This window comes from Erinaceus europaeus, chromosome 7 (genome assembly GCF_950295315.1).
Source record: "Erinaceus europaeus chromosome 7, mEriEur2.1, whole genome shotgun sequence".
NCBI lineage: Eukaryota > Metazoa > Chordata > Mammalia > Eulipotyphla > Erinaceidae > Erinaceus > Erinaceus europaeus.
The window spans coordinates 58,050,635-58,073,431 of record NC_080168.1 but is presented as its reverse complement, the minus strand read 5'-3'; the positions used below and the strand labels follow the sequence as shown (position 1 = coordinate 58,073,431).

Sequence of the window (22,797 nt, the reverse complement as noted above, 5' to 3'; positions counted from 1 at the left end):
GGGAGGGGAGTACCAGCTAAGAAAATCAAGCCAGACCTTCCGCCTTCTGCATCCCACAATGACCTTGGGTCCATACTCCCATAGGGTTAAATAACAGGAAAGCTGTGAGGGGAGGGGATGGGATATGGAGTTCTGGTGGTGGGAATTGTGTGGAGTTCTACGAACCCTCTTATTCTATGGTTTTGTCAGTGTTTCCTTTTTAGAAATAAATAAATAAATAAATAAAATAAGAAAAAAGAAAATAAGGTAAAATTCTCCTGCAACTATTTTAGAGTATTACAAACCAGTGATTTAAAAAAAAAATACTAAAGAATATGTTCTGGAGGTAAAGTCATTTAAGTTCCACTAACATATAGACACGGTATTATTATTTATATATTTTTATTTTTTGTAGACACGGTATTATTTAGAGATAGTAACACTATTGTTCTGCATTGGGCTTATGACTAAAATGAAGTATCTGATATACTATAGGATTTCCGAGTTATAAAATAGCTATTTTTTTCCCCAAAAGAAGGGTGATGAGATATTCTACCTACGAACTAGTTATATACACAAGGAAAATATCTTTTAAATATTTACTTTTTACTTTTACATGAGACCAACTGAGTATTTTTCTATAATGTAGAAATTAAAATTGCTAGGGGGAAAAAAAAAGTCCTTCCTCTGGATTCAAGTAGCAGTTTTCCAGGTCTAAGGACTAATTCACATTAGTGCTTGTTATAATGAAGGAATTCAGGGTTGAAATACAATTCTATGAAGTTCCTTTACTCCAAAATAAGCAAATAGCTAAACTGGGTCACTGCAAAGACGCAAGGGTGTCCTGGGATGATCCTTTGAGTTTTATGGAGTGTTTACTACTAGTTCACAACTCTGCCTGTTTCCTCTTTAGGGTCACAGCTGCACTCTCAAGTGTGGTTAGTTAGAACTTGAGGTGGGCTGCATTTGCTTATTCTCATTCCTACATAGAATCTCTAAATTTTTCCGTACTAATTTTGAGTTAAAGTAGTAAAATATCAGAGAAGCCATAGTTCTCTTGTATGCACTTGAATTTTTTTTTAAGTTTCTTACTATTGTACATTTGAAATAAGTACTTCTACTGACATTGAACATTTAAAGCATTACAGTATTTATCACTTTTCCACCAACTTCAAATTCAGCTTACCATTTGATCATGCATAGCAGATGAATGCAGTGTTGTGATTCATAGACTTGGTCTGTGAAAATCAGGATTCATAATTAATTTCTCTTAATAAAGATAAGTATTAATTTTTTAATTACTATAATCTAGTAAGATATTATACATCAGAGTATTAGTCTTTAAAACAAGCCGGACCATGATAAATTGCTGAATTTATCTTTTTTATTGGAGTAAATCAGAAGATCTCAGACTATAATTTGTCCACTTAACCTAATTATTGAGATTTAATTTAATTTATATATTTATGTACTTATTAGTTCCTTAATCAAATATTACCCTCCCTGGAGATTGAAGGACATTAGAAAAATAAGCATTTTTCTTTCCAGCTTTGTGCTATGAAATAAGGGTTCTAAATAGTCATGATCATACAAAAATATTTAGCAATTTCATACTATGGGGTATCATTTTGTGAGCTTTGTTTCAATTGAATAATTTTGAAAACTGTTTAAAAAGAGTTAGTTTAAAACAAGATAGTATTTAGACATCCTTAATATTACTTACATAGGATGATTCAGTATTACTCTGAAGCAATTTTCAACGCTTGCATGATTAAAAAGACACTTTTTGATGTGAAGCAGTGAGAGGAGTCTGTCTGAAAATGGACATGTTCAGTATTTATTTATAAGAAGACCTGCTTTTTCTTCTGTGCTCTAGAGCTCCTCAGGGAAGCAGAAATCCATGGATAACAGTGCCTGTCAAAACAATCAAACTTAACATTTTAATATGGATGAGAACCAGGTGCCTGGAAGTAAGAGTCTGGGATTCTTTTTAGAGCTTTAAGCGTATGTCAAAAGTTAGTTTTGTTTCATATGTCAAAAATTAGTTTTGTTTCATATGTACATTATCCCATATAGTTTATGGGCTTACCTGCATTGAAATCATTTGTACTAGATTGGTATTTTTTAATCAGCAGATTAACATCGTGGTCTGCCAAGTAAATAACACCTTAATTCTCAGTCTTATAACTACAAACACATTTAGATGCAAAACACAATTTTATCACCACTTTTAGCCTGCTGTTGGGATAATCTAGTAGTGTGAACATAAAGTGTCAGTTTAAAATAAAATATAAAGATAAAATATAAAGCAGCATATTGTTTTAAATATTTATTTACTTGTAACCCTTTGTTGTCCTTGTTTTTTATTGTTGTTGTTATCGATGTCATTGTTGTTAGATATGAGAGAAAGAAATAGAAGAGGAGGGGAAGACAGAGAGGGGGAGAGAAAGAGAGACACCTTCATATCTACTTCACCACCTGTGAAGCGACTCCCCTGCAGGTGGGGAGCTGGGGTTTGGAACCAGGATCCTTATGCTGGTCCTTGTGCTTTGTGCCACGTACACTTAACCTGCTGTGCTACCACCCAACTCCCAAAGCAGCATAATTTTAACACATGAAATCTATTAGGCAGTAGCACAGACTACACAGTATCCATGGTATCTAATGAACTGAAAATGTTTGTGTGTTCTCAGTCCATCAGTATGAAGAATACGATATTCATACAAACCTCATCTAAAACCATTATGCATTTTTTGTGGCTTAATTAATTTGTGGCTTTGGTTAATTAACTCATCCCCAAGTGAATTTCCATAAAGAACTTGAGTATTTTCTTATAGAAAAAACTAATATGAATATAGGATAGTCATTGTCCTTGATTTGAAATTCTTTTTCTTAATTTATTTTTTATTTAAGAAAGGATAAATTAACAAAACCATAGGGTAAAAGGGGTGCAACTCCACACAATTCCCACCACCCAGTCTCCATATCCTACCCCCTCCCCTGATAGCTTTCCCACTCTCTATGCCTCTGGGAGCATGGACCCAGGGTCATTGTGGGTTGTAGAAGGTAGAAGGTCTGGCTTCTGTAATTGCTTCCCCGCTGAACATGGACGTTGACTGGTCAGTTCATACTCCCAGTCTGCTTCTCTCTTTCCCTAGTAGGGTGGGTCTCTGGGGAAGCGGAGCTCCAGGCCACATTGATGGGGTCTTCAGTCCAGGGAAGCCTGGCTGGCATCCTGATGGCATCTGGAACCTGGTGGCTGAAAAGAGAGTTAACATACAAAGCCAAACAAATTGTTGAGCAATCATGGACCCAAAGCTTGGAATAGTGGAGAGGAAGTGTTGGGGGGGGGGTACTCACTGCACACTCTAGTGCACTTCTTCTTTCAGGTATATATTTTGCACTTGTTTATGGATACGTGTGAACATATGCTCTCTCTCACAGAACCTGGTGTATATCTAGGTTTTGGGACTTTGTTAGAAAGTGATCCACCTGGGATGGAATTAGAGAATGCTATGAAAGGAAAGGTCTCATGCGAGTAATGAAGCTGAAGGGTTGTCATTCCACACGTGAAGTCTCTGGACACAGTCTGAGCTGAAGCATGTTGAGGTGGCAATCGTTGCATTGATTAGGTTGCAATCGGCAGATGCAATATTATTTGATATGGATTGGGAGAGGCATGCGGGAAAGTGGGCCCTATCCTAAGGTTCTAGGACTGGGGGAAATATAGGCTTTATAGTGGAGATGTGAGGTTCCTGCTGTCTTAGGGTTCAAAAAGACAACAGATAGTTATTGTTATCATCACATTATTTGGTAATTGGGTTAACTTTGAAAAGTCCTTTTGTTAGGGTTTGCTGTATAGTACCCAGTATCTTGTATATAGCTGTGCCACCAGTTGCCTCTGATCTACTTGGTCTAGGCTTTTGAGAGAGTCTGCATATCAAATACACAGCCTATATATTAAAAAGACTCAGTCTGTGTTTTAAAAACTTTGAGACATACAATTAATTTTTCCCCTCTCATATTAACTTGTGATTTATATGGCTACGCTTTACTAGGAGTGTACATAAACACCATTCCCACCACCAAAAGACTGTGTCCCATCCCACTCACCCACCCCCACCCCCCACCGGCCCAGGAAGCTGCATGTCTACCCCTCACCACAGGGTTTTTACATTGGTGCCCTACTTTCAATTTAGTCAGATCCTGCTTTTAGTTTCCCTTTCAGATCTTCTTTCTCAACTTCTGTTGATGAGTGGAATTATCCCATACTCATCTTTATCTTTCTGACTTAGCTCACAACATAATTCCTTCTAGCTCTGTCCAAGATGGGTCAGAGAAGGTGTGTTCATTGTTCTTGATAGCTGCATAGTATTCCACTGTGTATATATACCACAGCTTTCTCAGCCACTCATCTGTTGTTGGGCACCTGGGTTGCTTCCAGGTTTTAGCTATTATGAATTGTGCTGCTATGCACATAGGAGTACACAGCTCTTTTTGGTTGGGTGTTATGGAGTCCTTGGGGTATAACCCCAGGAGAGGAATTACTGGATCATATGGAAGGTCCATGTCTAGCCTTCTGAGAGTTTTCCAGACTGCTCTCCACAATTTGAAGAATTTTAAATTTGAAATTCTTAGAATGCTTTAGTTCTTGGTCTTTTCCCATAAAATGAATAATTGTCCCTCTAATCTTAAATTATTAAAATGAACTGAGGATCAGCATATCCTTAGTCTCACTTCATGGGGAACATAAGGCAGAAACAAATGACCTAGAATGTTGGTATAAATTGCAATGTTGCTGACTAAGCGAGATGGTGAATGAAATGAAAATCAGTTTGGCTTCAACATGTATAGATACTCTAGCTCTCATTTATCAGGATCCGAGCTGTCAATATTTAAAAATTTGTTAATATTGTCCTCATGCAAATCTCTCAAAGAAAAATCTTGCTTCATTCTATATTATTGGAGCTATCTGCTTTACTGGAGTCTTCTGCCAATTTGAAAAAAGTAGTTTATTTTCAAAATGACACAAAAATTGGGACAGATTTTCTAGGGGAGTCAGGATTAGGATAGAAGAGATGGACATAGAGACTATAACTGTGGCATCATTATTATTTTAGAAATATTGTACTGCCAAGAGAAAATGGAATTCCCTTTACTGACATTAAAATAACAAGGCTACAAATCAAAACAAAACTGAAATGGTGTTCTGCATCATACATTTCTTGTTAGGAGTTTTTCATCACACAAATAGTTCACTTTTGTAAAGCAGTCATTTCAAACTTTAGACTTTATTTACAATGATAACTTTAACATCTTTATTACTTTGAAAATAATTTATATTTTTCCATCATTTAAAGTATAATAGGCCTGAGTCTCATGCCTTTTGCACAGCTTTTTACCTTCAAAGTAAGTTCTCTGGAAAAGTGACTGGGGAAAAAGGGAAATTGCAAACCAAGAGAGGCAAAGGACAGGAGAAAATCAAAATACATCCATCCATAGGAACAGTCTGCATGACATATAATACCTTTTCTTTTGTTTGACAGGGAATCTCAATAGTTAGGATTTGTTCTGGAATTCCACCAAAAAGGAACACAGACCTGTGTCATCTGCTTTTAGAAAGAAGATATTTTCTTACATATCAGGAAATTCCTTCACTTTCAAATGAAGATAGATGTAGATACATCTCTGTACAGAGAAACACTCTATGTCTTCTACTTAGGGCAAGACCAGGTCTCATAAAAGTGATACAAAAGAACTTAAATATCTAATGTAGCATCTTCATGAAAGAAAATTTTCTAAGGGCTGGCTTAGGTAACTGTAGAGACATCTAGAAGTGTTCTGGAAATGCTTTTGTTGACACTGATAGTATACCTGGGCTTTTACTGAATATGATCAGAGTCACCAGTCAGTCCCAACTTTTCCGACCATTGATTTCATAGTTGTCTACACAATTATCATTTTCACCAAATGGGATAGACGCTCCTTCATCTGAAAGACCTGAGTTTATCAAATGGCACCTATAAATAGGCTCATATAAAAATGTTGTAGATTGCAACAAAGATACCGGCACCACAGGAAGTAAGCTCAAGTTGGAAGTGAACACAGTAATATTGCTGTTACCAACTAGCGGAAGAGCATCACTAACTGATGTGCCTTTTAAAAAATTTTTTGTGGCCCTAGGTGTTCTTTAGGATGTACATGAAAGGCACACACTTCACCATTCTGCTTCAGTGACTTCTAGCTTTAGTAAACCAGCAATCATTTTGAAGCAGAATTTGTCAGCCTGGGCTGAAGAACAGAGTTCTGGAATGAATAGGTTCTGCCAGCTTTAGCAAACACCATTGTTTTCAACTTGTTGATGTGCCTTGAAACAAAGCACGACTGTGGCAGGTTAAAGCATTTTTCTACTGTGGCCTCCTACTCGAGGCTTTGCAGCTCTGAAGAAGCTGCCAACACTGTTCTAGACTCACAACTGTTCTGCTACTGACTTGGTAAATAGCTGTGTTTTCCTTACACTTACACTTAATTTAGATATGGCATGGCAGTTGCAAGAGGGGGAAAGATTAATTTTGTAAAGTGATCAGAAGAGGTATATATGGGTATAAACACTTTTTGCTTCTTTCTAAGGAAGGTGTTAGTTAAATTCACTGGGGAAATGCACTTGACTGTAATTTTTACAAACACTGATACAAAAAACAATAATAAAAAAAATGGAAAATAGCATAGTAAGTCCTTAATAATGAAGACCTGGTGTTAACTAAGAGAAAAAAAATAGTAAAATGATTCTAATTAGTTCCATGTCCATTATTATGTTATGTATTTCTTTAATTATTAAGAAATCTATCTTGAAATCATATTTATTTTTATTATATTGTTTTTCCTCTTTAGAACATGTCATGGACTATTATAAAATCGTTAGTCTGGAAGGGGAGAATGTAAGATCTATTCAGGAGAGACAAAGGCATTATAAATATAAACACTATTCTATGACTTCAGAGAAAATAAAAAGTTGAAATCACAGTTAAGGTTTACCTAGAAGCTAAGGTTTAGATAATAAGCAGGTTTGTATGTAATATTGCAGGGAGAGTTTTAATCAAGAACTTTTGGGAGAGAATTAACACCAACTATAGAAATTTAGTATTGGTGGAGAAAATTTTCTACTTGGGAGATATGGACCCCCAAGCTAGCAAAAGATACTAGTGAAAAAAAAATTTCTTTGCAGCATCTTCATTTAATTGGCATAATACAACTGCATCAAAGTCTCATTTAAATTAGAATAGACATATGAGTGGCTGTTCATAGTTCTCCATGCACATGAATGAATTATCACTCTCTTACTGGGTTTGAATTTGCTACAATGTATAAAAATGGTGATTAAAATATAACTTTATAAAAATGTTTCCCTTTTCCCCCCTTAAAAAAAGTTTACTATCTACAGAAACAAACAAAAACCCCCAATTTTCATATTTACATCATGATAACTATTCATGACAAATATAATAATAGGAAATAAAATTGAAAGTGAGTATCAACTTTTTTTTTTTTAAATAAGAGGTTTGGCTCACAGCATAAACAAGTGTAGATAAACAAACCAGGAAAAAAATTACTTTTAATAATAGGCCCAGCTCCCCAAATCCCTCTATAATCTTCCCTGCCAAAAGAAGCGTGACCATGGCCTTACTTCAGATAGAAAGGGCCTAGCCACACAGTGTGCGCCACGCAGCCGGACTACCAGGGTCCCTCTGACACTTGCCAAGGATCAGGCCTTCCCTAAGTCAATAAACATCAAACTCCAGATGGAAAAGATTCTTCTTCTCTGGCTAAATATCCCACGTGGATTTCTGCTTGCCCTCCTTTATTTTCAAATTCTCTATGACATATCACAGCAAATTAATAAGACATGGGACATCAAAGTTAAGAGCAATTGCCCACGTCTTCTGAGACAAGCTTTCAGATCCCTATGAAAAGGCTTGACTCTAGCTCCTTCCTCGTTGTTTATGTATTACAAAAATTATCCCCTTCTAGAGTGATTTGATCTTAGGTGAGAGGCAGTCCTACTCACACACAGCTCCTATACATTCATTAGGCGATTAGATTTAGAGAATGCCTGTCTTCCAGGTTTGAGGCCGGGGATAGAGCGCCTCCAAGTGGTGCATAGCAGTAGTACCAATCACAAGGCCCTGTCACCCAGCCTGAGAACACCTTCCTCTGCAGAGAGATCACTGCTGAAGCTCAATGGAGCAAGACATTTGGAAACACTGCTTCTCAGGGGACCTCCACAGTGGACTTCCTTCTGTTTGTTCACGTGCTGAGTCATCTGCTGCTGCTAGTCTATGAACTACTAAAACACAACAGCCTCTCACCACACACACACACACACACACACACACACACACACACACACACACACACACACACACACAGTTGGCAGGTTGTATAAGAATTCAAATAATGCTCTGGAACTTTCATCTCTGACTCCTAAGAGCAAAAAGCTCCTTAGATGTAACCTATGTTTGCTGCACTGTTTCCCTGCTAAGCCGCACCATTGCCTTTGTGATTTGTTTTCCTTTACAATTTATCATATCAGTGACCACTATATACCTTAATATGATTGTTAACTACATTGTGGAGCCAGTAATCCTGGCTTCAGTGTGTGTTTGTGTGTGTGTGTGCATGTGGAAATATGTTTTACACAGATCTACGTGACAGCTTATATACACACACATATATTTCTTCCTTAAAAAAAAAAATCCTTAGAAGCTGGTGTTGCAATGTGAAAGCTTCTTTGAACAAGATTTTTTTTGTGTGTGTTTTGTTTTGTTTTTTAAAGAATGTACCTCACTGTAAAAATAAGCACATAAAATGCAAGGAATTCCAAAATGCAATAACCATTTCCCATCTTCTCATATTTCTACAGTGTTGTGTCTAAGTGTTGTGCTGGCATGGAAAGAGTCTGTGACAAGTCACACTGGAAACACAGCTCATTCTAATCATTGTCACTGATTTGGCTCTGTGGGTGGGACTTCCTCTCCCCTTGGCTTTCCTTTCTCTTCCTCTTCCTCCTTGATGGCCTGGATCTGATCAGAGGGGTGCTGTTGAGGGGGTGGGTCCAAGGATTGGCTTTCCATGCCTGCCATCCTCTGTTCCTCTTCCATGACTTTCTTCCACATTTTGTGGTTCTGCAGGAGGTGCTGGGTTATTTGGCAGTAGATTTTCCTCCTTTTGAAAGTTTTCTTTCCTGAGAAAACAGCAAATAAGATGACTTGTTTATGTGTAATGAAATGATGGTTACTTCTTTTCACATTACTATTAGGCATTAAGTACTACCATGGGCTGCACAGTGTAATGTTTTCAGAGTATGGAAAATAAGATTAATAAATCACTGGTATATAGTGTGGCTAGTATTTAATAATGTTAAGTCTCCTTGTATCAAGATATTATCCCTCTACATTATCCCTATACATACAGACTCGTGTTTTTTGTTACAACACTGAAATGATTTCTTGTTTTATCTTGTCAACAAATTCAACTCAAAGATGTCTATGAAACTTATTTCTTTAAAAATAGCTTTGATATTACTTTTTTGTGGCCTGAAAATTTAATTTCAAAGTCTTCTTCCAAGTTGGCACAAATACACTTTTTCATCTTCCTTCTTCTATCTAGACTGCCCTCCTCTTCATGTGCATGCAGTAAACTCTTCTACTTTCCTTTGTTTTTTATATATATTTATTTATTTATTCCCTTTTGTTGCCCTTGTTGTTTTATTGTTGTAGTTATTATCGATGTCATTGTTGTTGGACAGGACAGAGAGTAATGGAGAGAGGAGGGGAAGACAGAGAGGGGGAGAGAAAGACACCTGCAGACCTGCTTCACCGCCTGTGAAGTGACTCCCCTGCAGGTGGGGAGCCGGGGGCTCGAACTGGAATCCTTTCACCGGTCCTTGCGTTTGGCACCACCTGCGCTTAACCCGCTGCGCTACCGCCTGACTCCCACTCTTCTACTTTCAAGCAGGTGCGTCCCCTCCTTTCAAAATGCTCAGTCACTGAAAGTTCATGTCCATTTTAACACCCAGTCAGATTTCACTGAATGCTGTCTTCTGAACCATTATGCCATTCCATAATATACTACTTAGAGATATTGTTTTCCTTTTCTTAATATCTTTTTTTCCTTTATTATTTTTCCCCTTTGAACTATGTATACAAAATCATTTAGGGAAAATATACTATATACTAAATTTAGCACATATATATATATATATATATATATGAATAAATCCAAATTCTTGCTATAAACCAATAAAACATATTAATACATTAGACCTTCTAAAGTGAATCTTTAAAATTACTCTGCTATTGATGTCTTGCACTGGCCTATTTCCTGTTTGTTTTTATTGCAGTTATGTGTACATCAGCTTCTGACAAGAGCTTTTTTTAATGCTAATATATTGTAACTCAATCCTTTGAATCAGGAGATTTAAATCTGACCACGGGCAGAAGACATGAATCACAGTAAAAGGAAACACCACTGCTCAAGGTGACTATTTCCTTTGAATGCCATGCACACGCACAGCAGTACATTCATAGGGAAGGATCTAACAAACGCTCAATTTTTCTCTTTTTCATTTCAGGGCAACCCCCATGAGAACAGCTGTTCTCTTTTTAATGCTGTTAAGTGTTAGCAATAAACCTCTCTGGAATTAAACCGAATAAGGTGACGTAGAAGAAAGTTTGTACCAAATAAATCTGCGTAGATTAGAGTCTGCAGGTGGTCTAAAACATGCCTGGATTGGGAGCCAAATTGTTCAGCACTGGAACCTTTTGAAATGAGAACAAAGAGCCTTTCATAGCTCAAATTTTAAATGCAGCTTAGTACTTCATTAGAAACCTCTTAGTTCACTGTAGGAATCTTTCAGATTTAATTATGAGGTGGGGAAAAAGCCTTCTATCCCTAGGATGCCATATTGAAACATTTTATTCTGTGTTTCCTGGGAGACCTCCAAGTTTCTGCAGATTGCTGAAATTATCAGTGTATACTTAATTTTTTTCTGAAGTCTACGTTTTTAAGTTGAACCAAGTTAGCCACCTCAGGCAAAATGATAAAATATAAATACTAAGAGTCAATAATAATGGACTAGAAAATTATAATGGACTTATAAATGTGGACGTTTGGGTTTCCTTTCTAGTTCTGCAGTCTTGGGAGGCTTCTGTACTCTGAGCTTCAGTTTAGTCTTTTGTAAGATGAGGTAACTGAATTAGAGGTTCAGTTACATGTTTAAAATTCCACTGCTCTGGGGGAGCCAGGTGTTGACATACCCATTAGAGTACATACATTATGATGAGCATGCAACAGCAGCCAGGTTCAAGACCCCAGTCTCCACCTCAGAGGGGAAGCTGCGATAGAGCAATGCTAAAGTTGTCTCTCCTTTTTACTTCCTGTTTCCTTTTCTCTCTGTCTCTTACCTCTATCCAAAAGCAAGCAATAAATAAATAAAAATGGACACTAAAAGTGGTGGAATTGTCATGTAGTCACCAAACTTCAGTGATAAGCCTGGTATGTAGTCACCAAACTTCAGTGATAAGCCTGGTATAAGTGAAAAAAAAAGAAAAAAAAAAAAGAAATTCCATTGCTCTAGGGCTGGGTGATGGGTCACCTGGTAAAGTATATAATTTCCCAAGTATAAAGTTCTGATTTCAAGCCCCCAGTTACCACATGAGAGTGCCTCCACAGAGAAAGTTTCCCAGATGGTGGAACTACCAGTGCTATGGTGTCTCCCACTCTTCCTTTCCCTGTCTCTATGTTTCTACACTTCATCCCCCCCCCCCCCCCAACACACACACACAAGAGCCTGGACCATCGGAATCCTGCAGGCACTAAGAGTATTATCCCTGGTGGCAGAAATAAAATAAAATAGTCTATTATTCTATGTAATCAGTCAAATACTAAACACCAACATTTCTCAACAGCATTTTCATGATCATAAGAGAATACTTAAAGATTTACTCCACTGTGGTCTAAGAAGATACTTGGGATGATTTCAATGTTCTTGAATTTGTTGATACTGTCTTTGTGGCCTAACATGTGCTCTGTCCTTGAGGATGTGCTGTGTGGATTTGAAAAGAATATGTATTCCAGGTTTTTGGGGTGAAGAACTCTGAAAATGTCCAGGAGGTCAACTCTGTCCATCTCTTCATTTAATTCTTTTGTTTCTTTGCTGATTCTCTGCTTCGTTGATCTAAGCGTAAGAGTGGCGTGTTGAAGTCTCCCACTATTATTGTATTATTATTGATGTATTTTTGTAATACTTTCAGTAGGTGTTTGATGTATTTAGATGGTCCCTCATTGGGTGCATAGATGTTAATAGTTGGTAAGTCTTCTTGGTTGACTGAGCCTCTAATCATTATGTAATGGCCTTGCCTATATTTTATTACTTTATTTAATTTAAAATCTATGATGTCAGAGATGAGAATGACTGTTCCTGCCTTTTTTGTGGTCCATTAGCCTGTATGATAGTTTTCATCCTTTCACTTTAAGTCTGTGTTTGTCATGTTGGGTCAGGTGGGATTCTTGCAAGCAGCATATGGTTGTGTTGTGTTTTCTGATCCATCCTCCCACTCTGTGCCTTTTAATGGGTTTTAATCCATTTACATTTATTGATATTATGGATTGAATGTTTTGTAGTGCCATTATTCAACAATTTTTTATTTGCCCTGATATATGGAAAGTATTATAGTGATGTTCTTGTTTATGGTGATGTTGTATATGGGACAGCAAATCCTAACAAAGGGATTTTTCAAAGTTAACCCAATTGCCAAATAATGTGATTAGAGCAATAACTATCCATTGTCTTCTTAACCCTAAGACAGCAGGAACCTCCTATTTCCTCTATAGAGCCTATGTTTCCCCCAGTCCTGGAACCCCTAGTGTGGGGCTCACTTTCCTGCATGCTTCTCTCAAGTCATACCAAATGATATTGCATCTGCTGATCCCAATCTAATCAACACAATGAGTACCACCTCAGCATGCTTCACTTCAGACTGTGTCCAGAGACGTCAGGCTTGGAATGTCAACCCTTCAGCCTCATTACTTGGGTGAGACCTCTCCTTTCATAGTATTCTCAAATTCATTCCAGGCAGTTCACTTCCCAACAAAGTCCCAAAACCTAGATATAGACCAGGTCCCGTGAGATAGAGCATATGCTCACATGTATCCATAAATTAGGGCAAAACATATACCTGAAAGCAAAAGTACACAATAGTCTGTAGTGAGTCAGTATAAAGTTCATAATGAAATAGTATCTAATTAGACTTAGATAACCTCCTCACCTACTTCCTATTACAGCTCTCTCACTCACTCCAAAGCTAACCTTATCAAAGCAAGGACTGCAAAAGGTGAATAAGGGCAAGAGGCTGCCATACTTTAATGCTGACTCTTTAGTCACTATCAGGCCACCCCATCAGCTGGGGCCCTATTCAGGGAGTCTTGAGATTCCCAAACAGACATGATAGGCCAGGAACTCAAATAAATCCCTCTCTCCATTGTTACCAGTCATCTCTATAAGGAACAACAAAATAGACCCCTTTGTGGACCTCCCATAAGACTTTGCCCTCAACTTGAATCAACAATGGTAGAGAATGTTCCATCCTCCGAAGGGAGGATAGACAACATACTCTATGCTACACCTGAGGAAGTTGGGTTGATATTGGGACAGCATGAAATGTTCCTACTCATGACCATAGATTGTGAGCTCAGATCTACATGGATGCAGAGGTCACATAGGCTCCTAAGCTGAATATGGGCCCCAGATCACATCAAATCGATAGGGTTTACAGTCAACAATATTTATACCCCTTCCCCATAATGGGGAGCTACTCTCTTCCCTGATCCAGCTTTCTGGTTCTTTTCCAGCCATGACATCATCTCCCCACATAATACCTTGGATCCAACTGTATATCAGATTTCAGGCTCAGGGAAAAAAAAAAAAAAGGAACAGAAAACTAGTATAGCCACAGTCCCTTTGGAATATAACTAATATGCCTACTAGCTATCTACAAAATGGAGGACCATCCAACTCTTCCTCTGTACTATTCCAGCCTTTAGGTTCATGATTGTTCAATAATTTGTTTGGCTTTGTATTTTAACTCTCTTTTCAGCCACCAGATTCCAGATGCTAGCATGATGCCAACCAGACTTCCCTGGACAGACGACCCCATCAATGTGTCCTGGAGCTCCAATTCCCCAGACCCCTTCCCCACTAGGGAAAGAGAGAGGCAGGCTGGGAGTATGAATCAACCAGTCAATGCCCGTGTTCAGCGGGGAAGCAATTACAGAAGCCAGACCTTCCACCTTCTGCATCCCACAATCACCTTGGGTCCATGCTCCCAGAGGGTTAAAGAATAGGAAAGCTATCAGGGGAGGAGATGGGACATGGAGATTTGGTGGTGGGTATTGTGTGGAGTTGCACTCCTCTTATCCTATAGTTTTGTCAATGTTTCCTTTTTGTAAATAAAAAAATAAAATAAAGAATAAAAAAGAATACTTAAAGATAATCTTTCAAAAGTTGCATTACCAAAATGTTTCTGGTGAATATTTAGCTTTTAATGCTCATTTGTGGAAGACAGTAGTAAGCAGCAAGTATTCAGTTTTCAGCTTGATAAAAAGGAGAAGGTTGTGTAGGGCAGTAGTGCACTGGGTTAAGTGCACATGGTGTGAAGCACAAGAATCCTGGTTGGAGCCCCCAGCTCCCCACCTGCAGGGGTCGCTTCACAAGTGGTGAAGCAGGTCTTCAGGTGTCTATCTTTTTCTCTCCCTATCTGTTTTCACCTCCTCTATTTCTGTCCTATTTAACAACAATGATGGCAATAACAATAACAATGATAAACACCAAGGGCAACAAAAGGGAAAAAATAGCCTCAGGAGCAGTAGTTTCATAGTGCAGGCACAGCAATGACTCTGGAGGCAAAAAAAAGAAAAAGAAAAGAAAAGAGACTAACACATTTGAACTTGGAAAGATACATGGTAATTCAGCCCTACAGAACAGAAAAGAGTCACATCTATTGACAAAGTCTAGCGTGATAAATTAAGGTTGTTAAATGTCCTAGGCTGGGGTCTTCAGATGTTAATGGCTGGACTATGTGTTCATTATTATGCACTGTGTTTGAGTTCAGTGAGTCATCAGTTAGGGCCCATGGGAACAAAATATTTCCAAGACTAAGCCAATAACACTTTTTCAATAATCTTTGTGGAAACAATGTCTGTCCTTAGTCAACAGTAAACTGCCTGGCTCTCTGAATGAAAACAAAGTAGAAAGAAAGACAAAGGAAACTAAGGAGTGTCTATTAAGTGAATAAGTAAATAACCCATAAATTCCAAGTCTTTGGTTCTGTCTCTGATTTTGTGCAAGATCAGCACAAAATTTCTAATGGAAACACTTACTTCACTATATAGAATATTAAATGAAAAAGTTTTAATTTCTTTCTCCCTGTAGAATTCTGTAGAACTTGATTTCACCAATGTATAGCTAATACCTCTTTATTTATGCATATATGTGCTTATAGTAGGCTCTACTATGTGGGCAAAATGTTAGATTATCTTTTACCACCTCAAATGAACCAAATAAAGCCTTTTCCAGGGATAAAAAAAAAAAAAAGCAACAAATGGTCAGTGTCTCAGTGTCCTTTTGTTAAGTAATAATAAGGTATTTTTCACATGCTTTATTCTTATTATTTTACTAGATTACTACTCAACTCTGGCATATGGTGGTACTGAAGATTTAACCTGGGACCTCAGAACCTCAGGCATCAACATTTTTTTGTCTATCGATTTTGCATAATCATTATGCTATCTCTCAAGCCCAAATGTTTTTCATTGACATTCTTTCTTGTAAAGACCTTGAAAAAAAGTTAAGTTAGTACTTAGTCTATGATGGTAGAACAACATACTGTGTTCACAAACGTAACAGTGTATTTGTGCAATAAACTCCATTATAAAGGTTATGGAGTTTATTAATTAAGCGGTTTTATAATTCTTCTCCTCAAGCAGGTAAAAAAACAGAGAATTTAAAGATGGAAATAAGCTACTTTCATAGTCAATTAAAACAAAATCACATTAACAGCAGTGATCAGATGTAACTCCTTGGCATATTCACTACTGCCAGACCCTGCTCTGAACCCTTTATCCAGAAATTCTCACTGGGATCATTTCAACAACTACTTAATCTTTGTATCTCTGCTACCATTCCAAGCTCAACAATATTCTCAACACAGCTGACAGTTAACATACAAAATGATTCAACTAGCATCTCTGCCCAGAACTGCTGAAAAGACAGACAAAACTGGGACTCACGCGGAGACTGACAAGAGTCCTTCCTTCAAACCCCACATCACATGGCTCATCTCTGACTTTCTCCTACTGCTTTCACAATCCTGCTTCTCTTCAGCCACCATAGGCCTCCTCACACACCTGCAACATCCACTCAGTGCCCAATTTAGGCCCCTCTCCAGGAAATGCTTTTTCCATTCCTAGACTTCTGTGTTACTCCCTCGTTTCTTTCACATCTTTTTCAATCATCCTTATTTATTCTTCTGTAGTTATCTTATCTGAATCTTTAACCTTTAATTTCACATTCCTCTTTCCTTCTTTTTTCTATACTCGAGCATGAGTATATAACCTAACATATTATGGATTTACTAATTTGCTTTGTTTAGTGCCTGTCAACCCCACTAGACTGTAGTGATAAAGGAATAAGGATGCATTTTTGTCTGATTTGATCTTCTTTAAATATATATTTGGATAGAAAGAGAGGAGAATGAGGATAAGAGAGAGAAGAAAAGGAATAGGAAAAGGAGGAAAGAGGAAAGGGAGAGGGGGAAGGAGATAAGAGCGGGGAGGGAAGAGAGAAATAGAACACACAATAGCAAAGCTTCCTTCAGTGTGGTGGGGGGCCAGGTCATACATAAAGCAAAGGAACGCACTAGCCAAGTGAGTTATTTTGCTGGCCCAAATTTGACCTTTTTTTTTTTTTTTCTTCTCTTTTTTGCCTCCAGGGTTATTGCTGGGGCTTGGTGCCTGCACTACGAATCCACTCCTCCTAGAGGCCATTTTCTTCATTTTGTTGCTCTTGTTGTTATTGCTGGACAGGACAGAGAGAAATGGAGAGGGGGAGGGGAGACAGAGAGGAGGAGAGAAAGATAAGAGACTTGTAGACCTGCTGCAACCACCTGTGAAGTGACCCGCACTATGGGTGGGGGAGCCAGGAGCTGGAACTGGGATTGTTATGCTGGTCCTTGCACTTTGCGCCATGTGTGCTTAACCTGCTGTGCCACCTCTGAGCCCAAAATTTGACCATGTTAATCAAATATTTGGTAGCTGAATGAATGTTTGTAACTAAGCATGTACTTTTTTTTTAGGGTTATCACTGGGGCTTGATGCCAGCACTATGAATCCACTGCTTTTGACAGCCATGTTTTCCTTTTTTCTTTCTTTTTTTTTTTTTTGGTTATTGGATAGGACAAGGAGAAATTGAAATTGAGAGGGATGGGGGAGATAGAGAGAAAGACAGACACCTGCACCTGCAAACGTGCTTCACCACTTGTGAAGTGGACTGCCTAAAGGTGGGGAGTGTGGGCTCAAACCTGGTTCCTGGTTCCTTGTGCTTAATATTATGTGTACTTAACCAGGTGCACCGCCACCCAATCCCCCTAAGTATGTATTTAATAACTATTTGTGGAATGAAGGAGAAATGAGTGACTCATACTACTTTGAATGGCCCAGTCAATATGGTACCTGACTCTTTTTCATTCCTGAATCACTGATAGTCTAACGAATAGGCCTCAGCTGTTTTGTTGTTGTTACTTTGTGACATCAAACATATCTTTGTATGGACACTATCTTTTTTTTTTTTTTTTTGCCTCTAGATTTATTGCTAGAGCTCAGTGCCTGCACTGCAAATCCACTGCTCCTGGAGGCTAATTTTTCCCTTTTGTTGCCCTTGTTGTTTATCGTTGTTATTATTGTTGTTGTTATTGCTACCATTGGATAGGACAGAGAGAAATCAAGAGAGGACAGAAAGACAAAGAGGGGGAGAGAAAGATAGACACCTGTAGACTTGTTTCACTACTTGTGAAGCAACCCCCCTGCAGGTAGGGAGCTAGGGGCTCAAACTGGGATCTTTATGGCAGTTCTTGTGCTTTGCACCTTATGTGCCTAACCTGCTGCACTACTACCCTGCCCCCTGGACAAAGTATCTTATCCCATAGTTTATAAATTCTGCTATGAGGTTGGAGAGAGTGGTTATGGATAATCAAATGCAAGAGATTATATCTGGCATAAAGTGTAATTCATGAGAAACAAAGTTCATGGAGTCTAAGTAGAACAATCCTAGCACAGACACGTTAGAGACAGGTTTTATCACTTACTTGAAGGTTCATTATTTTCACAGGCTTCCTCTTCAATGGGCCCTTCCTCCACCTCTTCCACCACCACCTCCTCTTCGTCTTCTTCTGGGTCATCAGTATCTCCCGACTCATCACTGTCTTCCACCCATTTCCCTGGCATTAGCCCAGCAGAGTCATAGGAGTTGCACAGTGGCCCCACAATGTGAGAAATAAAGGATTCCTGCAGATTGGCCAACTGAGGGGCAGAACGGTCCATGAAAGGGCTGATGGGTAACCCAAGGCTGGCTTCTTCATCACCCTAAAAACAGTAGTTTAGGATGAACTTGACCAGAAAGGTAGGGGTCAGGTAAAATTTGAAATAACTGCAAAGTCAACATTTACATGGCATCTAAAATAAGCAAGTAGCTTCTCACTCATGTGGGATTCACTCACTTCACTTGACTGCTCAGAGAGTCTAAGCAAAAGACCAAAACGTGTGGAGAAATGTACTTTTGTCATTCATCTCTTTTGTGATCTAAGGGGTTTGGCTTTCAATCATGAAGAAATAGAACGACTGCTGTGGTATTATAGACAAGACTCAAACAGACTAAAAAGCTTGTACCATCAAAAAATGCATTGACTTTCTAGGGGTGAAATGAAATCATAAGCAATCCTGAATGACTCACATACAGAAAAGATAAAAAAGGAAAATCCACTTGCATTATTTCTTTTTTTCTTTTTTTTATCCACCAGCATTTTCACTGGGGATCCATGCCTGAATAATTCTTCCACTCCTGGTGGATTTTTTTTTTCCTTCTTTCAAACAGAGAGGGCAAGGCACAAAAGGAGAAAGAGAGAAAGAGAAAGGGAGAGAGAGACGGAAAGAGAAAGAAACTTTAGCACTGATCCACCACTCGAGAAGCTTCCCCCATGCAGAGCAGGATCTCCAACGTGAAGGCTAGACGCTTGTATCTGGGTTCTTACAAGTAGCAAAGTATGTGTTTTACTGAGTCAGCCATCTCCCAACTCTTAAGTCTTAGCAGCTGACATTTTTTTTTTTAATCACAGCAGTAACTTACCCTTAAACTAAAGCATAGAGGCACCTTGAGCTACAATATTGGCAGTAACTATCAGATATATAATGCACCATATTTTCTCTCTGCTTTTGACTGTTGGGTGACTTAAATAATTTGCTTCACTTCTCAAAGTAGCTACTGTAGCTCAGTTTATGATTGAATTAAAGCTTCTATGATGATATGCTTTCTAGTATTACTGATTTGTATGTTTAGTAACATTACTGTATTCCTGCTTTTCTTTTTGGAGTGTTTTCATTCTTTCTGGGTAAAATTCTCAGATTGAAACCGGTGACTTAGGAAAACTAATGAAGGGAACTAGACCAACATATCAGCAGTGGTTATACATGTGCAGTAGACTTGCAATAAGTGGTCATTCCATTACCAAACTACCTTCTGCAGATACCTGTAGAGTTTTTATGGCTATTATTTAGTCTAATTGTTGTCGTTTTAAAACATTCTAACTAAAACTGGCTGGTGCATTTCCTGATATTAGTATGAATACAAAATAGGTTATACTTGACAGTTTTGGAGAGTTTTGGTAAATACATACATTATCTAAGTATGGAGTAAGAAAAAAACAAGTTACCTGTTCATAAAATTCATTGACGATACCCTCTGTCCACTGAAGATGAAGCTCTTTACATTTAGCCGGCCCGTTGATATCAGCCAATTTTATACACATTTGACAAACCAGTAGACGGTCATTTTCATTGGTCCAGTCTATTCCAACATCATCATTCACCTGTGTAAAGGACAACGTTTTGTTCCAATAGGTGCAAATGATGCACCAGATAATGAGAAGTTAAATATTTATTGTCCTATCAGGTGGAGATCAGAATACCAACTAATAAGAAATCTCTCAGTTGTTTAAATAGTTATTGATTTGTATAAAATGATAACATAGCCTGGGACCAGGTGGTGGTGCACTTCGTTAATCATACATATTACCATTTGCAAGGATCAGAGTTTGAGCCCCTGCTCCCCACCTGCAGGGGGCCAGCTTCACAACTGATGAAGCAGGTCTGTAGATGTCTGACATCTTTCTCTCCCTCTGTTTATCTCCCAATCCTCTCTCAATTTCTCTCAGTTCTATCTAATAGAATAAAATAAGAATAAAGAAAAAAGGAAAAAATTGTCACTGGGAGCAGTGGACTCAGTGCTGACACCAAGGCCCCAGCAATAACCCTGGTGGCAATAACTAAGTTAGTCAGTCAGTCAGTAAGTAAATAAATAAATACATGGTAACATAGCTTAAGTACAATGATGAATGATGCATAAACTGTTAAAGAATTGAAAGGAAGCTATTTAAAATTGGGCTGTGTTACTAATTAATCTTCAAATGATGCAGCTGCAAATGAAATACTCTTGGGTCTTTAGGACATTTTGATTTAACATTTTAACATTTCTTACAGTCACATAAGTTGTGAGTTCACTAAAGGATTTGAGCAAAATCAAGCAAAACCATAATGGCAGAGTTTTACTATTTCTCTGCAGCATGGAGTATATTTATAAAAGACATAATAAAAAATGAGTGCTGTTCAATACCCTGATTCCATGACATCTTTCTTTTTTTATTATTATTATTTTATTATATTTATTTTTTATTGGATAGAGACAGCCAGAAATCAAGAGGGAAGAGGTGATAGGTAGAGAGACGGAAAGACACTTGCAGCATTATTTGACCACTCACAAAGCTTTCCCTATGCAGGTGGGGACTGGTGGCTCGAACCTTGGTCCTTATGCACTGTAACATGGGCACTCAGCCAGATGCACCACCACCTGGACCCGACATCTTTCTTTTTTATTTCTTTATTGGGGAATTAATGTTTTAAATTCAACAGTAAATACAACAGTTTGTACATGCATAACATTTCCCAGTTCTCCATATAACATTACAACACCCACTAGGTCTTCTGCCCCATGACATCTTTCAATGTGACCATAAAATGAAAACTGGTACAAATCTGGTTACCTTGGCATTAAATCTGGCTACAAAGTCAAAGTGTTTCTTCAGGTCAGTGGCCAAAATTGCTTCAATGACAAGGAAACGGAAATGCTTAAATTCCACATGGTCAAGGTTAACTAAGAAGTTATACTCTGGCCTGGACATGAAAAGATTCCATGCAGCAGCTGCATGATGATTCTCCAACACTGAACGGTCATTATAGAGCACTGCCTAGACAAATAAGAAAGGGAAGAGGCTTTTTTGTTTTGTTTTGTTTTGTTTTGTTTGTTACTTAAAAAAAAAAAACAACACACACAAAAATGAACATGCTTTGCGAACTGTTTTCATGAATGGCAGAAATGTGACCTTGTCACTTCTGGTTATTGGGAATCACTCATTGCTTAATGAAATTTAACTACTAGAGGACATTAAAAAGGAAAATTTCACTTTTTTTTGTACAACCTATTTAAAATAGCCTTCTCATTAGCTAAGTAAACTCAGATTAGCCTTTAATTAGTTATGTCAACCCTTCTATATAAATTTTTATATCTGAGAAAAAAAAACACTATATACATTGACAACTGATTACTATTATTGGTTAAGTTCTTATTTTATAATGCTCATTTCCTTGAAATTTCATTTCAAATTCTTGCAAACAAGGCCTTTTAAAGTTAACCTTTATAAGACTTATTTGCATACCACATACTTTAACCATAAAACATTACATCTGTACAAATATGCCTAAATATACAAATATACCTGGTACTACTCTTAAGAAGTAGTGCCTAAATGTGCTATTAGATAAATATGTTATTGATAAAGAATAAAGGAGTTGGTGAGAAGCTCAAAATAAAAATGTCTTACCTATAATCACCCTTTATTAATTAAGGGCATATAGTATACATGCATATGTCTGGAGTTTTCATATAGTGTGGACTAAAGTTACAAAAGGAAAGTTGTCTAGAGAAATAATTGAATAGAAGTGTACTATACAAAGGGTGGGGGTACATGAACAAAAAGAAAAGATGAAAATTTAATACTGAGATAAAGTTACATCTACATGCTAGAAAATTTGAATGGTAAATGGTGAAGTTAAGGAATTTGCCAATTGTTAGAGAAAATAATTTTGGTATTATAAAAGGCATACTAAAAAAGACAAAAGTAAGTATTCATAAAAAATCAGTACAGTTGTATACAGAATAGGGGGGAATTCTAGAATTGTATTATAAAAAAATGTTGCGGAAATAGATGGGAATGAAGTAAAAGACGAAATCCAAACCACACAGAAGAAGAGTACGGAACCAGATTGGCCTCTAGATTTTCTATGAAAAAGACAAAATAGGATTTTAGGATATTTAGTTGCATGGATCCTCCTGATTATATTATGGACAAACTGTATTTAGCTATGTAATTTGAGATACCA

At 37.7% G+C, this 22,797-nt stretch overlaps 1 protein-coding gene across 1 annotated transcript in view; it reads right to left on the bottom strand.

The window, feature by feature from the left end:
• Positions 1-5,251: 5,251 nt before the first annotated feature.
• Positions 5,252-22,797, bottom strand: part of PDE3A (phosphodiesterase 3A) — a 352,467-nt gene continuing 334,921 nt past the window's right edge. Inside the window, exons 13-16 of the mRNA XM_060194472.1 lie at positions 21,402-21,605; positions 20,016-20,171; positions 18,396-18,672; positions 5,252-9,220 (exon numbers count right to left, since the gene is read on the bottom strand). Coding sequence (XP_060050455.1) covers positions 8,979-9,220; positions 18,396-18,672; positions 20,016-20,171; positions 21,402-21,605 — 879 coding nt within the window. The 3' untranslated portion in view covers positions 5,252-8,978. The remainder of the gene's footprint in view (positions 9,221-18,395; positions 18,673-20,015; positions 20,172-21,401; positions 21,606-22,797) is intronic.